This window comes from Crocodylus siamensis, chromosome 10 (genome assembly GCF_052110815.1).
Source record: "Crocodylus siamensis isolate JL-2025a chromosome 10, ASM5211081v1, whole genome shotgun sequence".
Taxonomy (NCBI): domain Eukaryota; kingdom Metazoa; phylum Chordata; order Crocodylia; family Crocodylidae; genus Crocodylus; species Crocodylus siamensis.
This window is the reverse complement of record NC_143404.1, coordinates 4030455-4043713: the sequence shown is the minus strand read 5'-3', so window position 1 is coordinate 4043713 and position 13259 is coordinate 4030455. Positions and strand designations below refer to the sequence as shown.

At 46.5% G+C, this 13259-nt stretch overlaps 1 protein-coding gene across 2 annotated transcripts in view; it reads right to left on the bottom strand.

Moving 5' to 3' along the window:
- Positions 1–10461, bottom strand: part of GLRA1 (glycine receptor alpha 1) — a 51067-nt gene extending 40606 nt beyond the window's left edge. For both annotated transcript variants that reach the window (XM_090064650.1, XM_090064648.1), the window contains exon 1: positions 10322–10461. In XM_090064650.1, the coding sequence (XP_089920776.1) occupies positions 10322–10377 (56 nt within the window). In that variant the 5' untranslated portion in view covers positions 10378–10461. The remainder of the gene's footprint in view (positions 1–10321) is intronic.
- Positions 10462–13259: the final 2798 nt, after the last annotated feature.

Below are 13259 nucleotides of genomic sequence, written 5' to 3'. Positions count from 1 at the left end.
GCTTAAGGCTGTCCTGGACAGAGATGCACAAAACGCTGTGCATGTTTTCATAACATCTTGCAGCTGCAGCTCGCATTTCACCTAGACCAGTGGTTCTCAACCGTTGTAGATTCGAGGCCACCTCCTAGTTTTCAGTTGGGTTTTTTTTTTTTGGGCTACAGAAATATAGTAGAGCAATTCTTCTGTCGCAGAGAACTTAGACTGCAGCAGGGCACGATGGTTTTAACACAAACGCAGTTGCGGCAGGGTAAATAAGAAAGATCATGGCATGAATTCCTGGTTGAAATCTCTGGGTTTGTCTTGTGAATCAATGTGAAAACTGTGAGATGGCCAAACGTGAAGGGCACCCTGTGGCACCCTTGATAGGCTCTTGGGGCACCTCGGGGTGCTGCAGCACCTGGTTGAGAATCGGTGGTCTACACCCATGAAACACCCCAATTCAACTGGTTAGAACCGAGGAAAACCAGCAATACGTAGAACAATTGCTGGCCCTGACTGGACAGAGTAGCTGAGATCCAAGCAGGTAGGGCAGTGAAAAACATGGCAGCCCCGGGTTAAGGAAAACCATGAGTTTATATGTAACTTAAGAAGAAAAAGCAGAGGCAAAGCAGACAGATTCGAGGGAGATGGTACCTTATTGCTACTGTGATCCCGGCTGCTACGATTCCTGCTGATGTTTCGGCACCCCCCACCCCTTAAAACTACCATTTGAATTTGTTCTGGCCTGTTTAGACTCTTGCTAATGGACGTGCATTTGCACAGTATGATCCCATCCACACTATAACAGACCAAGGGAGCCTGCCTCCTCCATCGTCCCTCTCAGGGCCACTGTTTATTACCAATGCATCTCCGAGCTGTTAGTATGTCAGACCAGAGCAATGTAGCTCATTTGTCCCCTCGGTATTCATACCACTTGGATTGTCATTTGGGTTTATTCTCCTTACCGGAGAGTCTTAACTATATCGTTTTGAAGCTTACTGAACTCTAATTGCATGCTGCCTAATGACATGCAGACTTCTTAGCTTTAAGCTCATCAGGGCAGAGGTAGAGGTCTCTGTTTTGTACAGCTGCTAAATGATTTTCACTGGGACTTAGGATCCTAAGCTGACGAGGTGTTTTTGAAAATCCCACCATAAAAAATAATGGAGAGAGATAATTTGGGGCTTTAGAGTATTTTTAACTGGCTGTATAAATACTTGCATTGGCTTCGACACAAAGACACGCAGAGATATTTTAAAATGTCTGCAACTGCTTTATAGAAAAAGCCATGTTCTGGGCCGAACTTGACAATGCTGTGAATTGCTCCCTTGAAGTCAATGGGACTGCTCCCATGCTTAAAGTTAAGCATGTGCTTAAACACTTTGCTGACACAGGGTGAGCGAGAGCTAAGTCAAATATGCTTTTGTAAGACTGAGCCTTCAGGCACTGCGTACATCTATTTGCATCTAACCTCAATTTGCCCATCAAATAGGAGAACAGGGATCTGAGGAAGATTGTCCACTGGCTGCATGGGGCTTTGGATCAAACCCTGGATTTCTCTCAGCTCTTAGGTACACTATTTCATAGATTGCATAGACATTAGGGCTGAAAGGGACCTCGGAATATTTATTTGATGTCCTCCCATAAGTATTTCTACTGTTACCATCACACCTGGATTTCTATCAGTGGAGCACATAAATCATTCGTTACAACTAGCTTTTTAAAAATCATTTTTAGTTAGGGATTGGTTAATGTTTTTAAAGACTGGATAAGAACATCACACCCACTGGTTCTGATGAATCATAGATTTATATAAATCTAATTCCTTATCATTAATGCAGCTGTAACATCAAGCACAAAGAGCTGTTGTTGCCTTTTATTCCGGGAAATTACACCTCAAATCCTTTAAAAAACCATCCTGATAAGACACAATCCACTGCTTATCTCTAGAATTATGCAGTCGCTACTGTAATGCTGGAACTCCATTTCCAAGTGACATTTTACCCCAGGTAAAGTGAATTTGCTGAGAAATGGCTTTGACTCCATTGAAAATCCTGTAGTCTGGAGCCCTTCAGACCCATGTAAAGCACAGCTGAACTAGCACAGGTTTGGAAATGAAGATGCAGCAAATGTCCTGGTCTGTCAAAGGCGAATGGAGATGCCTTTTCCTTCATGCTGTTTTTTGATCCCCGGGTAAACGACAAGCTCATTCACAGCCTTTAACACAATGCAACTTTGGAAGTGAAAGACTAGGCTCCAAGACCCGGCGGTGGGAGAGCTTTCTCTGCTCTGCACCTTGTTTCCTTGAACACCCTTGCACTTCAAAGCATTCAGTTACCTGAAGAAGGTATATTGTCCCTCCTGCCAGCAGTTCAGGATCAATCTTGCTGCGGAAGAGTGAGCTGTGGTTGCCTCAGCCTCACGCTTCAGCAGTGCAACTGCCAGCTAATGCCTGGCCCTGCAGTCTCCACGGCAGGAGGATGCCGGCTGGAGCAGAAGGCAGGAGACTGGCTTTGGTTCTTCAAGGGGGCAGGCTGAGCTTGGGGGTGGATGAGGGGTGGGCAATGCATTTTGATGGTTGAGCTCAGTATATCCTGACCTCAGAGTCACTGAGGGGAGGATGGAGACTGATTTAACTGAGTAAATTAAGAGTAATTGCACACTACTTGGTAGGGTTGTGCTCCTGTGACGCTGGTGGAAAGAGGAGTCCATGTGTATCTAGACCAGTGATTCCCAACCCGGGTGCGCTGAGATCCTTTCAAGAGTGCCTCACAGCATAGGTGGGTGTGCAAATATGATTCACAAGGTGATCCCAACCCTTTCAAATGTGATAAACACGCTCTGCTATGTTGTGGGCTTCTTGCATTCTTTGCAATAGAAAAATTGCCCAATTCTTTTTTCCATAGTCCAAAAAATGAGCAAGAGCTAAGAGCTGGCGTTTTCCCAGGGATGCCTTGAATCTAAGAAAGGTTGAGAACTGCTGGTCTAGACTCCGAAGAGCATTTAGGAGCCACTTGCAAGCACTTCCAAGTGGAATTTATTTTAGTACGAAGCTGGATTTTAGCATTTGCGCCCTGCTCCCTCACCTCCTGCTGCAGCAAGAAACCGATCTCTGGGATATCTCTCTCATTTAGGCTTTCACGTGCCTTGCGAACAGGGTCAAGGGGGAATGAAACATCTCTGAAGTTTGCTCCAGGATGCGGCTAACTGTCATGGGATGTGTTATTCAGTGTCTTATAGCTTGATCTCTGAAACCTAGTGGGTGCTTGGCACTGCTCAGGGTTCTGCAAAGCACTTCCTCCCTCTCTCCAAAAATTAAATGAAGTTCCAGGAAGACCCCTGCCTGCAAGGGAAATGGTTTCTAGGAAGCCGGTTCCCAGTGATGCCCTGTTAAAATGGGCCCACTACATAGGCAGCTGGATGCCATTGATTTTTAAAAAAAATTTGTTCGCTTTTTGCTCCAGTCCTGCCCAGTATGTTGGAATCTGCATTGTTATGAGAGTGCTGCCACGCGCTGTTGTCTAGAGAGAAAAATGCCTTTGATTGTGGTGTATCTGGGGTTGCTGCTGCCAGCTTGAGGCAGAAGGCAACGTGCGCAATGATTGATTGTGCTGCAAGGGCCGCTGTGCTACACATGCGACGTTCTCCATCCCGGCACCCTCTTGGGGAATTTCCCCTGCCTCGCCCTCCTCTAAAATGGAGTCCTGGGGGCTGTCCACTGGAAAAGAGGCCCCTGCTTTCCGGAGAGCCGGGAGCCGCAGCGCAAAAGGAAGGAGGGGAAGAAAGCAGGAGCGAGAGTGCTTGAGGCGCTTCTGTGGTGGTTGCATTGCAATCAGATTTCTGCGGCATTGGTCAATTAAGGCTTCTTATGTTTTTCTCAGCCACCCCTTGGATCCAATAGAGACGTATTTACCTGACGCCAGCTGTGCCTACGTACCAGCCAGATGTGGTGCAGTGCCAACATCAGCTTACTGTGGCGCAATACAAGGAATGAAGTATTATCTGCATAACGGGCTGCACTCGGCGCGTGTGGGGAGGCATCTGTGTGCCGCACTGTCTGCTCAGTACAGGCCGTTCCTGTAGGCTGCATTGCTTGGGTGAAAAAAGCATTTGTTATACGCCTTGAAATCTGTGGCTCTTGTCCACTGGGGCATTGGTAGATGCTGAGAAGCAGCTGGGATGCATATAGGCAGGCTAAATCACGAAGACCTCTGGGACCAGAATGTCGACTGCCGTAAATCGGCAAAGGTCGACAGAGCTGCGCGAATTTGTCCCGGCTCTAGGTCTGGACCACAGGGTTTTAGAAGGGCATGTTACCAGTATATCAGTCTTCATCATGAAAAACGATCTTGCTAACCTAGCAATGCAAAGATATTTGGGGGATATATATATATATTTTAGTGGGATCAAACCAATGAGCTCAGCAAAGCATCTTTTACTAGACGAAGTGCAATGCAATAGCTGCTTTGCTTTCTCTTCACAAGTAAGCATAGCAAGTAGAGGAGGCCAGCACTGAGATGGTGTGAGGATGGGAACTCTGCAGACATGAAGGATAGTGATTTCCACCCCCCCCATGCTGAGCCTGAGACAGTTGGCCATTTCTCTTTTGCAGAATCACCTCTTCTCATGCTGCTGTCTCTTTGCAAATCTACAGTGGGGCAATGGTGTTAGCAGTGCCTTTACCGACTTAACGTGCCTCATCATTGGAAGTGAGTTATTACAGTCACAGCTGGTGACTGAAACTGGTAGGGGGAGGGGAAATTGGATTAGACATTTAAAAAAAATAAAAATAAAAAAAAGACACCCCTCCCCGTGCCTGGTTCGCCATGGAGTTGCACATGTAATCCTACTACCTGAGCTGGAGAATAGACATTATACCCCTGCCCACAGCAGAAGGTCAGTAGAGCACATGCAAGTCAAGTTGGCTAAGATAACAGCAGCACATCAAAAGGGTAATTTACTGGAAATAATGCAAACTGGTTCGATGTACCTGCCCACAGTCAGAGAGCTTGGATAGACGGACAGGAGAAACACCAAACTGCCCTATCAACTTCTCTCTATTGCTAACATGAGCCACGCTGGGTTTTTAAAACAAGCTTCAGTATTTGGGTAAGAGCAAGTGCTGCGATGACTCGCAATGGAGGCTCTGGTATATCCAGCCCTTGCAGTTGTGATAGCGCTACAGGGCGATTTTTCTTTTTAAAACCCCTGTGCTGTATAAATATCTAAATAACATTTATAGTCATTAGAAGATTTGGCAGGTGGCTATTAACACTGGGGGTTACGGGGTCCTCTTAACCTGCACAGTAGGTAGAAATGAGAAAGGGCTTCTCTGCTGGTTATGCATCTCTGCTTAATGATCGTCCGTCAGGGTTAGGATGATGAAGTCATTTCGCTCTGGACATTGATTAACATCTGAGTTGAGATGCTGAGAGTGTTCATCTTCTGCTACCAAATTAGCCTCAAGAGAGTCAGGCAATATGAATTTCATAAGGCAGCAATGGATGCCTTTGCTGAGGGATAGGAGACGGGCAGCGTGCTGTTTGTGACAAGCGCCTGCCTTGCAGAGTTCAGCAGCTTTGTGGATCAAGTAATGACTTCTTCAGCCCTCGGGGTCTTGGGTTCAGATCTAACCCAGTTCCACAAACAAGTCACGGGGCTGCTTTGTTTTGCTTCATAATTGCCATTTTATCTCGAATACAAGGATCTCACAGTACCTTTCCCACTGGGGGATGGAAGTGAGAACCAGCCTGACCCCTCTGCTTAGACCCTTGACCTTGGAGAAGGCCTTGTCTTCAGGCAAGTCCCTGACATCTAACCTGCTTATTGGCCAGGTTGGGCACCCTTCCACACATTAAGCACTGCTTGCTTCTGCTGGCATCCGAGTGTAACGCTATGCTGTGCTGACAACACTGCCTGAAGAATAGGGTCATAGCGGTGCCACAAACTCGCCCTTCATTGCTAAATGGTGGACTGCCCACATGCTTTAGAAACCATTATGTCTGGGGAGCAGGGGAAGGAAGAACTTGGCCTTCCTGCAGCCTTTTCATGAACTAGTACAGCTGCATTCCTCTCCCTTCCCTCCTCTCTGTGGATCCCACAGGAAAAATGGTTTGTGTCTGGACGCATTTTGTCTGCTATCAAAGCTTTAGATTCTGTGGATAATTAAGGTGAGAACCCGTAACCCAAGTCATTTGTCACCCTTGGGAAGTGACACTCCTGATTACATGAAGGCATGAGGCCGCAGCTGTTGTAGGCTATGAAGCGGCTTTTGTAATTTTTTCTTTCTTTTGTAAATTCCATTAACTTGACTCAAAAAGAGCAATTGCATAGCTAATCATGAGCTTCTATATCAGGCAACCTACAGAAGTGCGTTGCGCTCCTGGTGGGAATGATTTTTGGTGGTGTTATCGCCGGCAGGGTGTAGAGAGGTGCCATGAGCAGAACAGGGCACCTCATCAGGTTCTGAATATGGAGCCATTTGAAATGTCTCCAGTGGAGTCCTTCCAGGGCCCAGACCAAGGAAAGTACAGAGCCCTTGGGAAAGCCAACTCATTTAAATGTTAGATGTACACCTAACATACGCCGTGGCAGGGGGTCGGACTAGATGATCTACTCAGGTCCCTTCTGACCCTAGAAACTATGAAACTATGAAATGTGTTGAATTACCTTTTGTGATCTCAAACCCTGACAGCTACAGGACAGAAGCACAACAGATCTGGCTGGAAAGCAAATAGCATGTGGAAACGTTGCCCCTTGACTGAAGGAAGCACCCGCTGCTGCATTCAGCCTTGGGCTCCACAATGCTCTGGTTAGCGTCTTGCTCATGGATTTCGCTGCAATGCTACCCAGCATTGCAGAGATTCAGCAGAAGGCTTGGACGGTTTTCCCATCCTCCCCCCTCCCCCCAGTTGGCTTTTCGGGAGGCAGGAGCATGCCGCTACCTTTCTGTTAAAGCCCGGTTCCTTAGAGATAAAAGAGAACAGTGGGTGCTGCCGTCTCTATGAGGTTAAAACAGGTTGTTGTATGCAATACGGCAACTTTTGCCCTGCTCACAAATGAATTTGCAAAAGCACTTTGAATGCATGGGAGGCATGGGGAGGAAAATGTTGGCCAGAGCAATCCAACAGGTTTGTAAATCTGGGAGCAACTCTCAGATTGCAAACAGTAATCTAGCCTTGTTCTTTTTAGCCTCTGTTCAGGAGGGGTGATTCTGGTTTTTGTTCACACAGATGTGATGATAAGGTCCGTGGGATTTTAGTGGATTGGTTCAAAGGTTTCCAGACCGACATCCACTCAATAAGAAAATAAATTCTAGACTGCCTTTATTCTTTGCCCCATAGAGGAAGGGCATTTACACTTTTTGGCATCTGTCATGGTGCCTATGTATCATTAGGGGTAATTTGATGATCTGAGACATGAAACCCATGTTATGGGCTCTGCACATCTTCAAATGTTGCAGTTTGTAAACAGGATTTGTGCATGCAGGTAGAGGGACTTCTCGAGAGATCATTTTAATGAACCTGCGTAGGTGTCTGCACAAATGAGGGTGCCTACAGGATCCTCATTTGGATTACTCCGTTGCTGCCCCCAGAATGATTATTTCTCCTTGTAGTACAGTTCAACCGCAGGCTGGAAAATAAGCACAACAGTACATCCAGATATAAGCCCCTTTTCCCCCTTCCCGCTTTCTGCTGTTTTAGTGTGTAAGTAATTGTCTTTAGTCACAGCAAAGTGACTGTAGTCTGTGAAGGCAAGGAGAAAAATAGATAAAACTCTTCTATTAAAAAAATAAAATAAAAATCCCACTTCTAAATAAGCTGCTTACGGCATATTCTTACTAAAACACCCCAACTGTAACGGAAACAAATAGTATATTGGCAATATGATAATGTTTGCAATCGCACACCAGATGTTATTCTTTCCCATAGGAATATTTTGAGGCTAGCAAAGGCCTCGTGGTTAAACAGCATATCTAATTTTATTTTCTCTATCTGCTGCATCTATTTTGCTTTTTGTCTTTATTGTTTTTTTGCCCCCTACATTATTACTTTGTAGGCTACGTGCTGACGCATCACAGATCTTCTTTCCAGAATGTTTTTTGACAGGCTGACAATAAAGGTTGGTGTACCCTATAATTTAAAGTAATGCATACTTGTATTATGGATTATTACCAGGTTTGGGATGGATATATATTTAAACACTGAATATGGCTTCTGCATGGGTAGTTCATTAACTAATGGTTAACCACTCTGCAGTGGTTAATGAACTAAGTTCTGCCATTAAAGCTGGAATAGCAGAACTATTGCTGAACTAGAGAAATTGGTGGGTTTAGCCTGTGGTAAAGGGGACACGTACATGAAAAAGATGCTTGGAGCCTATTTTTACAGGGTTGATTCATTAAAAATAATAATTGCAATTCAAAGCATGATCTGATGCAAGAATCTTCTATTAATTAGAGTCATTTGTAATGACTATTTTATTCTCTGTGCACGTCAAACTACAGACAGATCCATTGTGTCCTAGGGATGAACACACATGCCATAAATTACTACATGTGAACGTCATAGGCCTGATATTTCCGAGGTGGTGAGTATATAGGACTCCAGCTGAAGAGAACAGAAGCTGCAGATACTCAATACCTCTGAACGTGGGACCCTGAACACTTGCTCTGTGATGCTTAAAAAAAACACAGTGCACCAAATGAATTTTAGAATAAGACAAGCACAAGATAACTTGGGCAAGTACAAATTTGTCCCTTCCCTTCCATCGGTCTTGAGGAAGTTGTCACTGCCTATAAGGCTTGGATCGTATAAGGTTTTGATTGAGGTGCCTCTGGTTTCTTTCAGAAGAGAGTATCCAGCATTTTGGAGCATTTTGGGCAAAAGTGGGGAGCTGGGCTATGTGTAATTAATTTTTTCTTCTATCTCTCTGGTTCAGTGCTACTCAGTGCTAGTAAGATAAAGCATTTAATTTGCATGCAAGTGTTACTTATTTGTTCACCTCCACCGTGCTTTGCAGCACTGCTGTGTACTCCAGGAGAATCAAATGGGAGTGGAAAGGATGTGTTTGAAGGTATGGCTAGGAGTGGGATGTGTGTGGTATTGTTGAGACCATGAGAAATCACTTCCAGAGGTCCCTTACTTCCTCTACCCAATACACGGCCCTTTATTAAGTACTCTGAGTTTATGCTGCAACACTGCTGTCCTTTTATGGCTCAATTATGGAGAAATTGGAAAAAGTTCTAGGTGTCATGTTTAGGAAGACCTTGACATTCATGTGGAAGAGACAAAAAGCAGTTAGTGAAACCTGGCAGAGCATTTTTCCATTGCAACAATTCATGAAATAAATTATTCTTCTGGCCACGTACAACATCTGTCTAAATAATACTCCCTCAGTGAAACACAAGATTACGCTTTAGTCAACACACACACACACACACGCACGCACACACACGACAGAAACTGTTCAGCTTAAAGGGAGCGTAACAGAGTTCTGGAGGTCAGGAAAAGCAGATTTTCCCCATGCAGGTATGTGACACTTATCATTACCATCACAGCAGAATGCATTATTCATTCACATATAGCAAAAAGGGTTACTTGCCAGTATTTCTCGTGGTGTATTTAAAGCAAACGTTCAGAGGAGAGATGAAACAGGGAGTTCGGCTATCTTATTCTTGAAACATTGCAAACATAGTTTTAAATTCTAGCCACCCAACTGCAAAATTGAATCGTAACCCAGGTGGCAAAGCAGCTTCCTCCTCCCCTTGGAGTTTTATTTTAAATGTGGGAAGGAAAGGATCAATAACTCCCCTCTCCCTCCGCAACCAAAAACATCCTTTGCAGAAAGTTTGTGGAAAAAGGACTGATTTGCTTTCTGTGTTTTCTGGGTGTGCGTAAATCAGAGGCTGAAAGCAGGAGAGGGTACTCCATAGGGAAGCACCCAGCGCCTTCTAAAGACGATTTGATTGAAACATAGCCCACTCATCTCAGTTCAAGCTGAGATTTTCAAGGGGGAAAGGCGACCCTGAGCTGTCTAGATTCAAGTGTAATCGTCTCAGCCACCGCTAGTTGTCACTTTCCTACCAGTCTGGACGCCCGGTGTTTTCAGCACTGCGGTTAGAGAGCGAGATTGCAGTGCTAATTAAACAGAGTAACTCACAAAGCTACCTAAAGTCTTTAGGCTTGGGCTTGTCAACAGCCAGACCCAGGGAAGAAATGAGGAAAGGGAAGGCGGGTGGATGGATAGTGGGCTGGCGGATGTCATGGCACTACACAGCCTCCCCCCTCCCCACCCGGGGAAACACAACAGATGCATCCAGCGCACACACATCCCAGCCTACCTGAAGAATACTATGGTCTCCCAAACGTAGACTCCAAGAGCATTGACGTTACACATTTTTTCAGCTGGGGTAATTTGTAGTCCGCGAGTTCAAAGAGAGAACTTGGCACTTGAAATAAAGCAAGAAAAGGACCCAAACCAGGCAGAATAAAGTGCTGGAACTTTCTGCTTTGCAGCAGCTTGGATCTAGAGAGGTTTTTATAGATATCTATATCTCTACAATCCGTGTCTCAGAGGGTAGGAAGCGAAGGCTGCGCCAAGTCGCTCCGCATCCAGGACCCTGGACGGTGCCCTGGCTCCAGGACCTCGGAGAGTGCCCGGGGGTCTCGGGTCCAGCGGCGTGGGGCTGGGGTGGTTTCTCCCCCCGCTTTTCCTGATCCCCCTCACTGCAGTGTAGAGCTGGGGTTGGATGCCCAGATCCCAGCCAAAAAAAAGAAACCTCCTTCCTCTTTCACCAGGAGCCCTGTTTTGGCATCAAACTGTTGGACTGGGCGAGCTGCAAGGAGAGCGCGTTTGCCATCGGGGAGGGCGGAGGTGGGGTGGGGTGGGGGGAAAGAAAGAAACCCACCACCACCACCACCCCTCAGGACTTTAATTTCCTCCGCTCGCCGGGTGTCCTCTTCAGTTAAATCCACGGGACCGTGCCACGGTTGTGCAGTTGCTGCATTGCCCTGGGAAGCTTGCTTTCCTGCTCGGCGCTCCGCTGCCGTTGGGTCGCGTTGGCTGGGAGCTGCTGCCCTCCCCGTGTAAGTTATTATTGCTGCAGGGAAGGTGTCCCATCGCTTGGGGCTAGAGGGGCGAGGGAGCGGCGGGCAAGTTTCGCGGGGCCGGGACTTCCATTGTGCTCAGAAAGAAAGGAAGGGAGGCCAGGAGCGGAGAGGCCTCGAGATCCACTGCATTTTCCTCCCTTGCCCTGTCTTAGCCTGAGAGAACTCGCCAGATCTTGGGAGTTTTCCTGCTGCATTAATTTACTAAACTAGAAAAAAAGAGAGCGCGAGAGAGAAAAAGGGGAGGGGGGAAAGGCAAGGAGGGAGAAATAAGCCAAACCTATTGAGCATCCTAAGCCCCTCCTCTGGGTTGCACTCATTGGTCCCAATGATGGGAACGATGCTTTGGGCTGTGGTTGGGTGAAAAGCAGAGGATGTTAACCTTTAAAGCACTGGCTGGTTGTATCCCCCTTCCCTTCCCCCTTTTAACCCAAATCCCCAGCTTTTTCAGAAGTCTCTGAAAACCTCCTCCCTTGACATGACTCCCTCTGAGCCTCCAAGATCAGCTGGCAAGGTTGGCCCATGGGGGGTTATTCCCTTCCCCGTTGCAGTGTGAAAGGGGGCTGGCCAACAGCAGAGCGAGCAGGTAAGGAGCACTTGGCAGCTTCCCCCCACCGCCTGGATGCTCTGGGTCTCCCCTTGGGCTGCTCCATGCAGACATCTGCAGCCTGAGCAGGGGCAGGCAGGTCTCCTTTTTTGGAGGGGGGTCCTCTTCATGTTACAGCCGCTGAGATGCAGTTCAAGCCTCCAGGCTGGCTGTTCTGCTTGGCTCTCTTCGAAATTTCCAACTCTTTGCAGTTAAATTAGAAATGAAAGAAAGCCTCAGACTTACTATTTTTTTTCTCCTCCAGGCAATACGTTTTTCTTTTCTGTTCAGGGTTTTTCTTGTTGTCTTGTTCTGAGCTGTGTAAATCTCTGGCCAGGACTTTCAGCGTCTGACACCTCAATTGGGCAGGTTTTTTGGGTTGTTTTTTTTTTTGCAGTACCATAAGCCTTTCCATGCTAGTATATGCACAGATGAGGAAGAAAAACTGCTTGACCACTGCTGGTTCTTCCCTTGTTGTCCTATAGCCCCCTCTCTTCTTCAGTAGAAGCAGATCCTTTCCTGGGGCTGTACATAACATCTCAGCTGATGCTTTCCATCAGTAATTTTTTAAGCTGTTTGTTTATTTGGGCAAACCCAGATCTCAAACATCCTGTGGGTTTGTGTCATTCAAAATAAAACAAAAAAAAAATCTAGTCTGAGTTTTAGCTGCTGTCAGGGGAGGAGATTAATCAGATTTACTCCAGATATTGGGTCAGATTAGTAACTGGCTCTGATTTGCAGAGTGATTTGAACTGGTAGTGACTTCTGCAGCTGCAACTCTGTGCAGTGCATCATGTGTGCTGCTGGCCAATGTGTGCATATACTGGTACCCCTCCCGTTCTCTCCTGGACAGGGGTCACCCACCATCAGGAAAATAATAGGGTCTTTTATCCCTGAACGCTCCTGGCCTGGAGCTTTTCAGTAGCAAGTCTGAGACAGCAGCATGCTGAGAGTTAAATTGTGTTTGCTCTGACAAGGGTTAACAGTGGCTGTGCGTAAAGCAATTTCTCTACATCAATGGGATGAATCCAGAGACCATCCAAAGAGCACTGGCCTCTGCAGGCTTGGCTCTACCATGGGGACTGTTGCAGTAGTTTTGGGGTCTGAGCCTGTAGTGTTGATATCTAGAGGAATATTGGTTTCAAAACCTGCTCCCCTTATCCTTTCCCTATTTCTCCTGGCAATTTTCAAAGAACTAGAGCTCAACATGAAATCTTTGTGGACTTGGGGCCAGGCAGAGTGGGTGAGGGGAGGAAGATAACCGCTCTGTCCTGGTTATAGCACTGCCATCATGCTTCAGTGGGAATAGCAAAGGGATATTGTGTGCTTTAAGGATTGCCCAGCCCTTTTTGAAGGTGCAGGAGTTTAGGTACATGTTGCTCCCACCTCCCCATACTTGTTTGATGGGCAGATTGGAAAAAGCACCCACCCCTTCAGAGCCAGCTTGTTCAGGGACAGTCTCCTGAGAGGATCCTGAGTGCTTTGCAAAGGCAGAGGGGTTTTAAATACTTGAAGTCCTGGACCATGGGATTAGTCAGAACCAGAGCTGGGAGTAAGAGAATATATCAGGAGTGAGCATCAGGGGC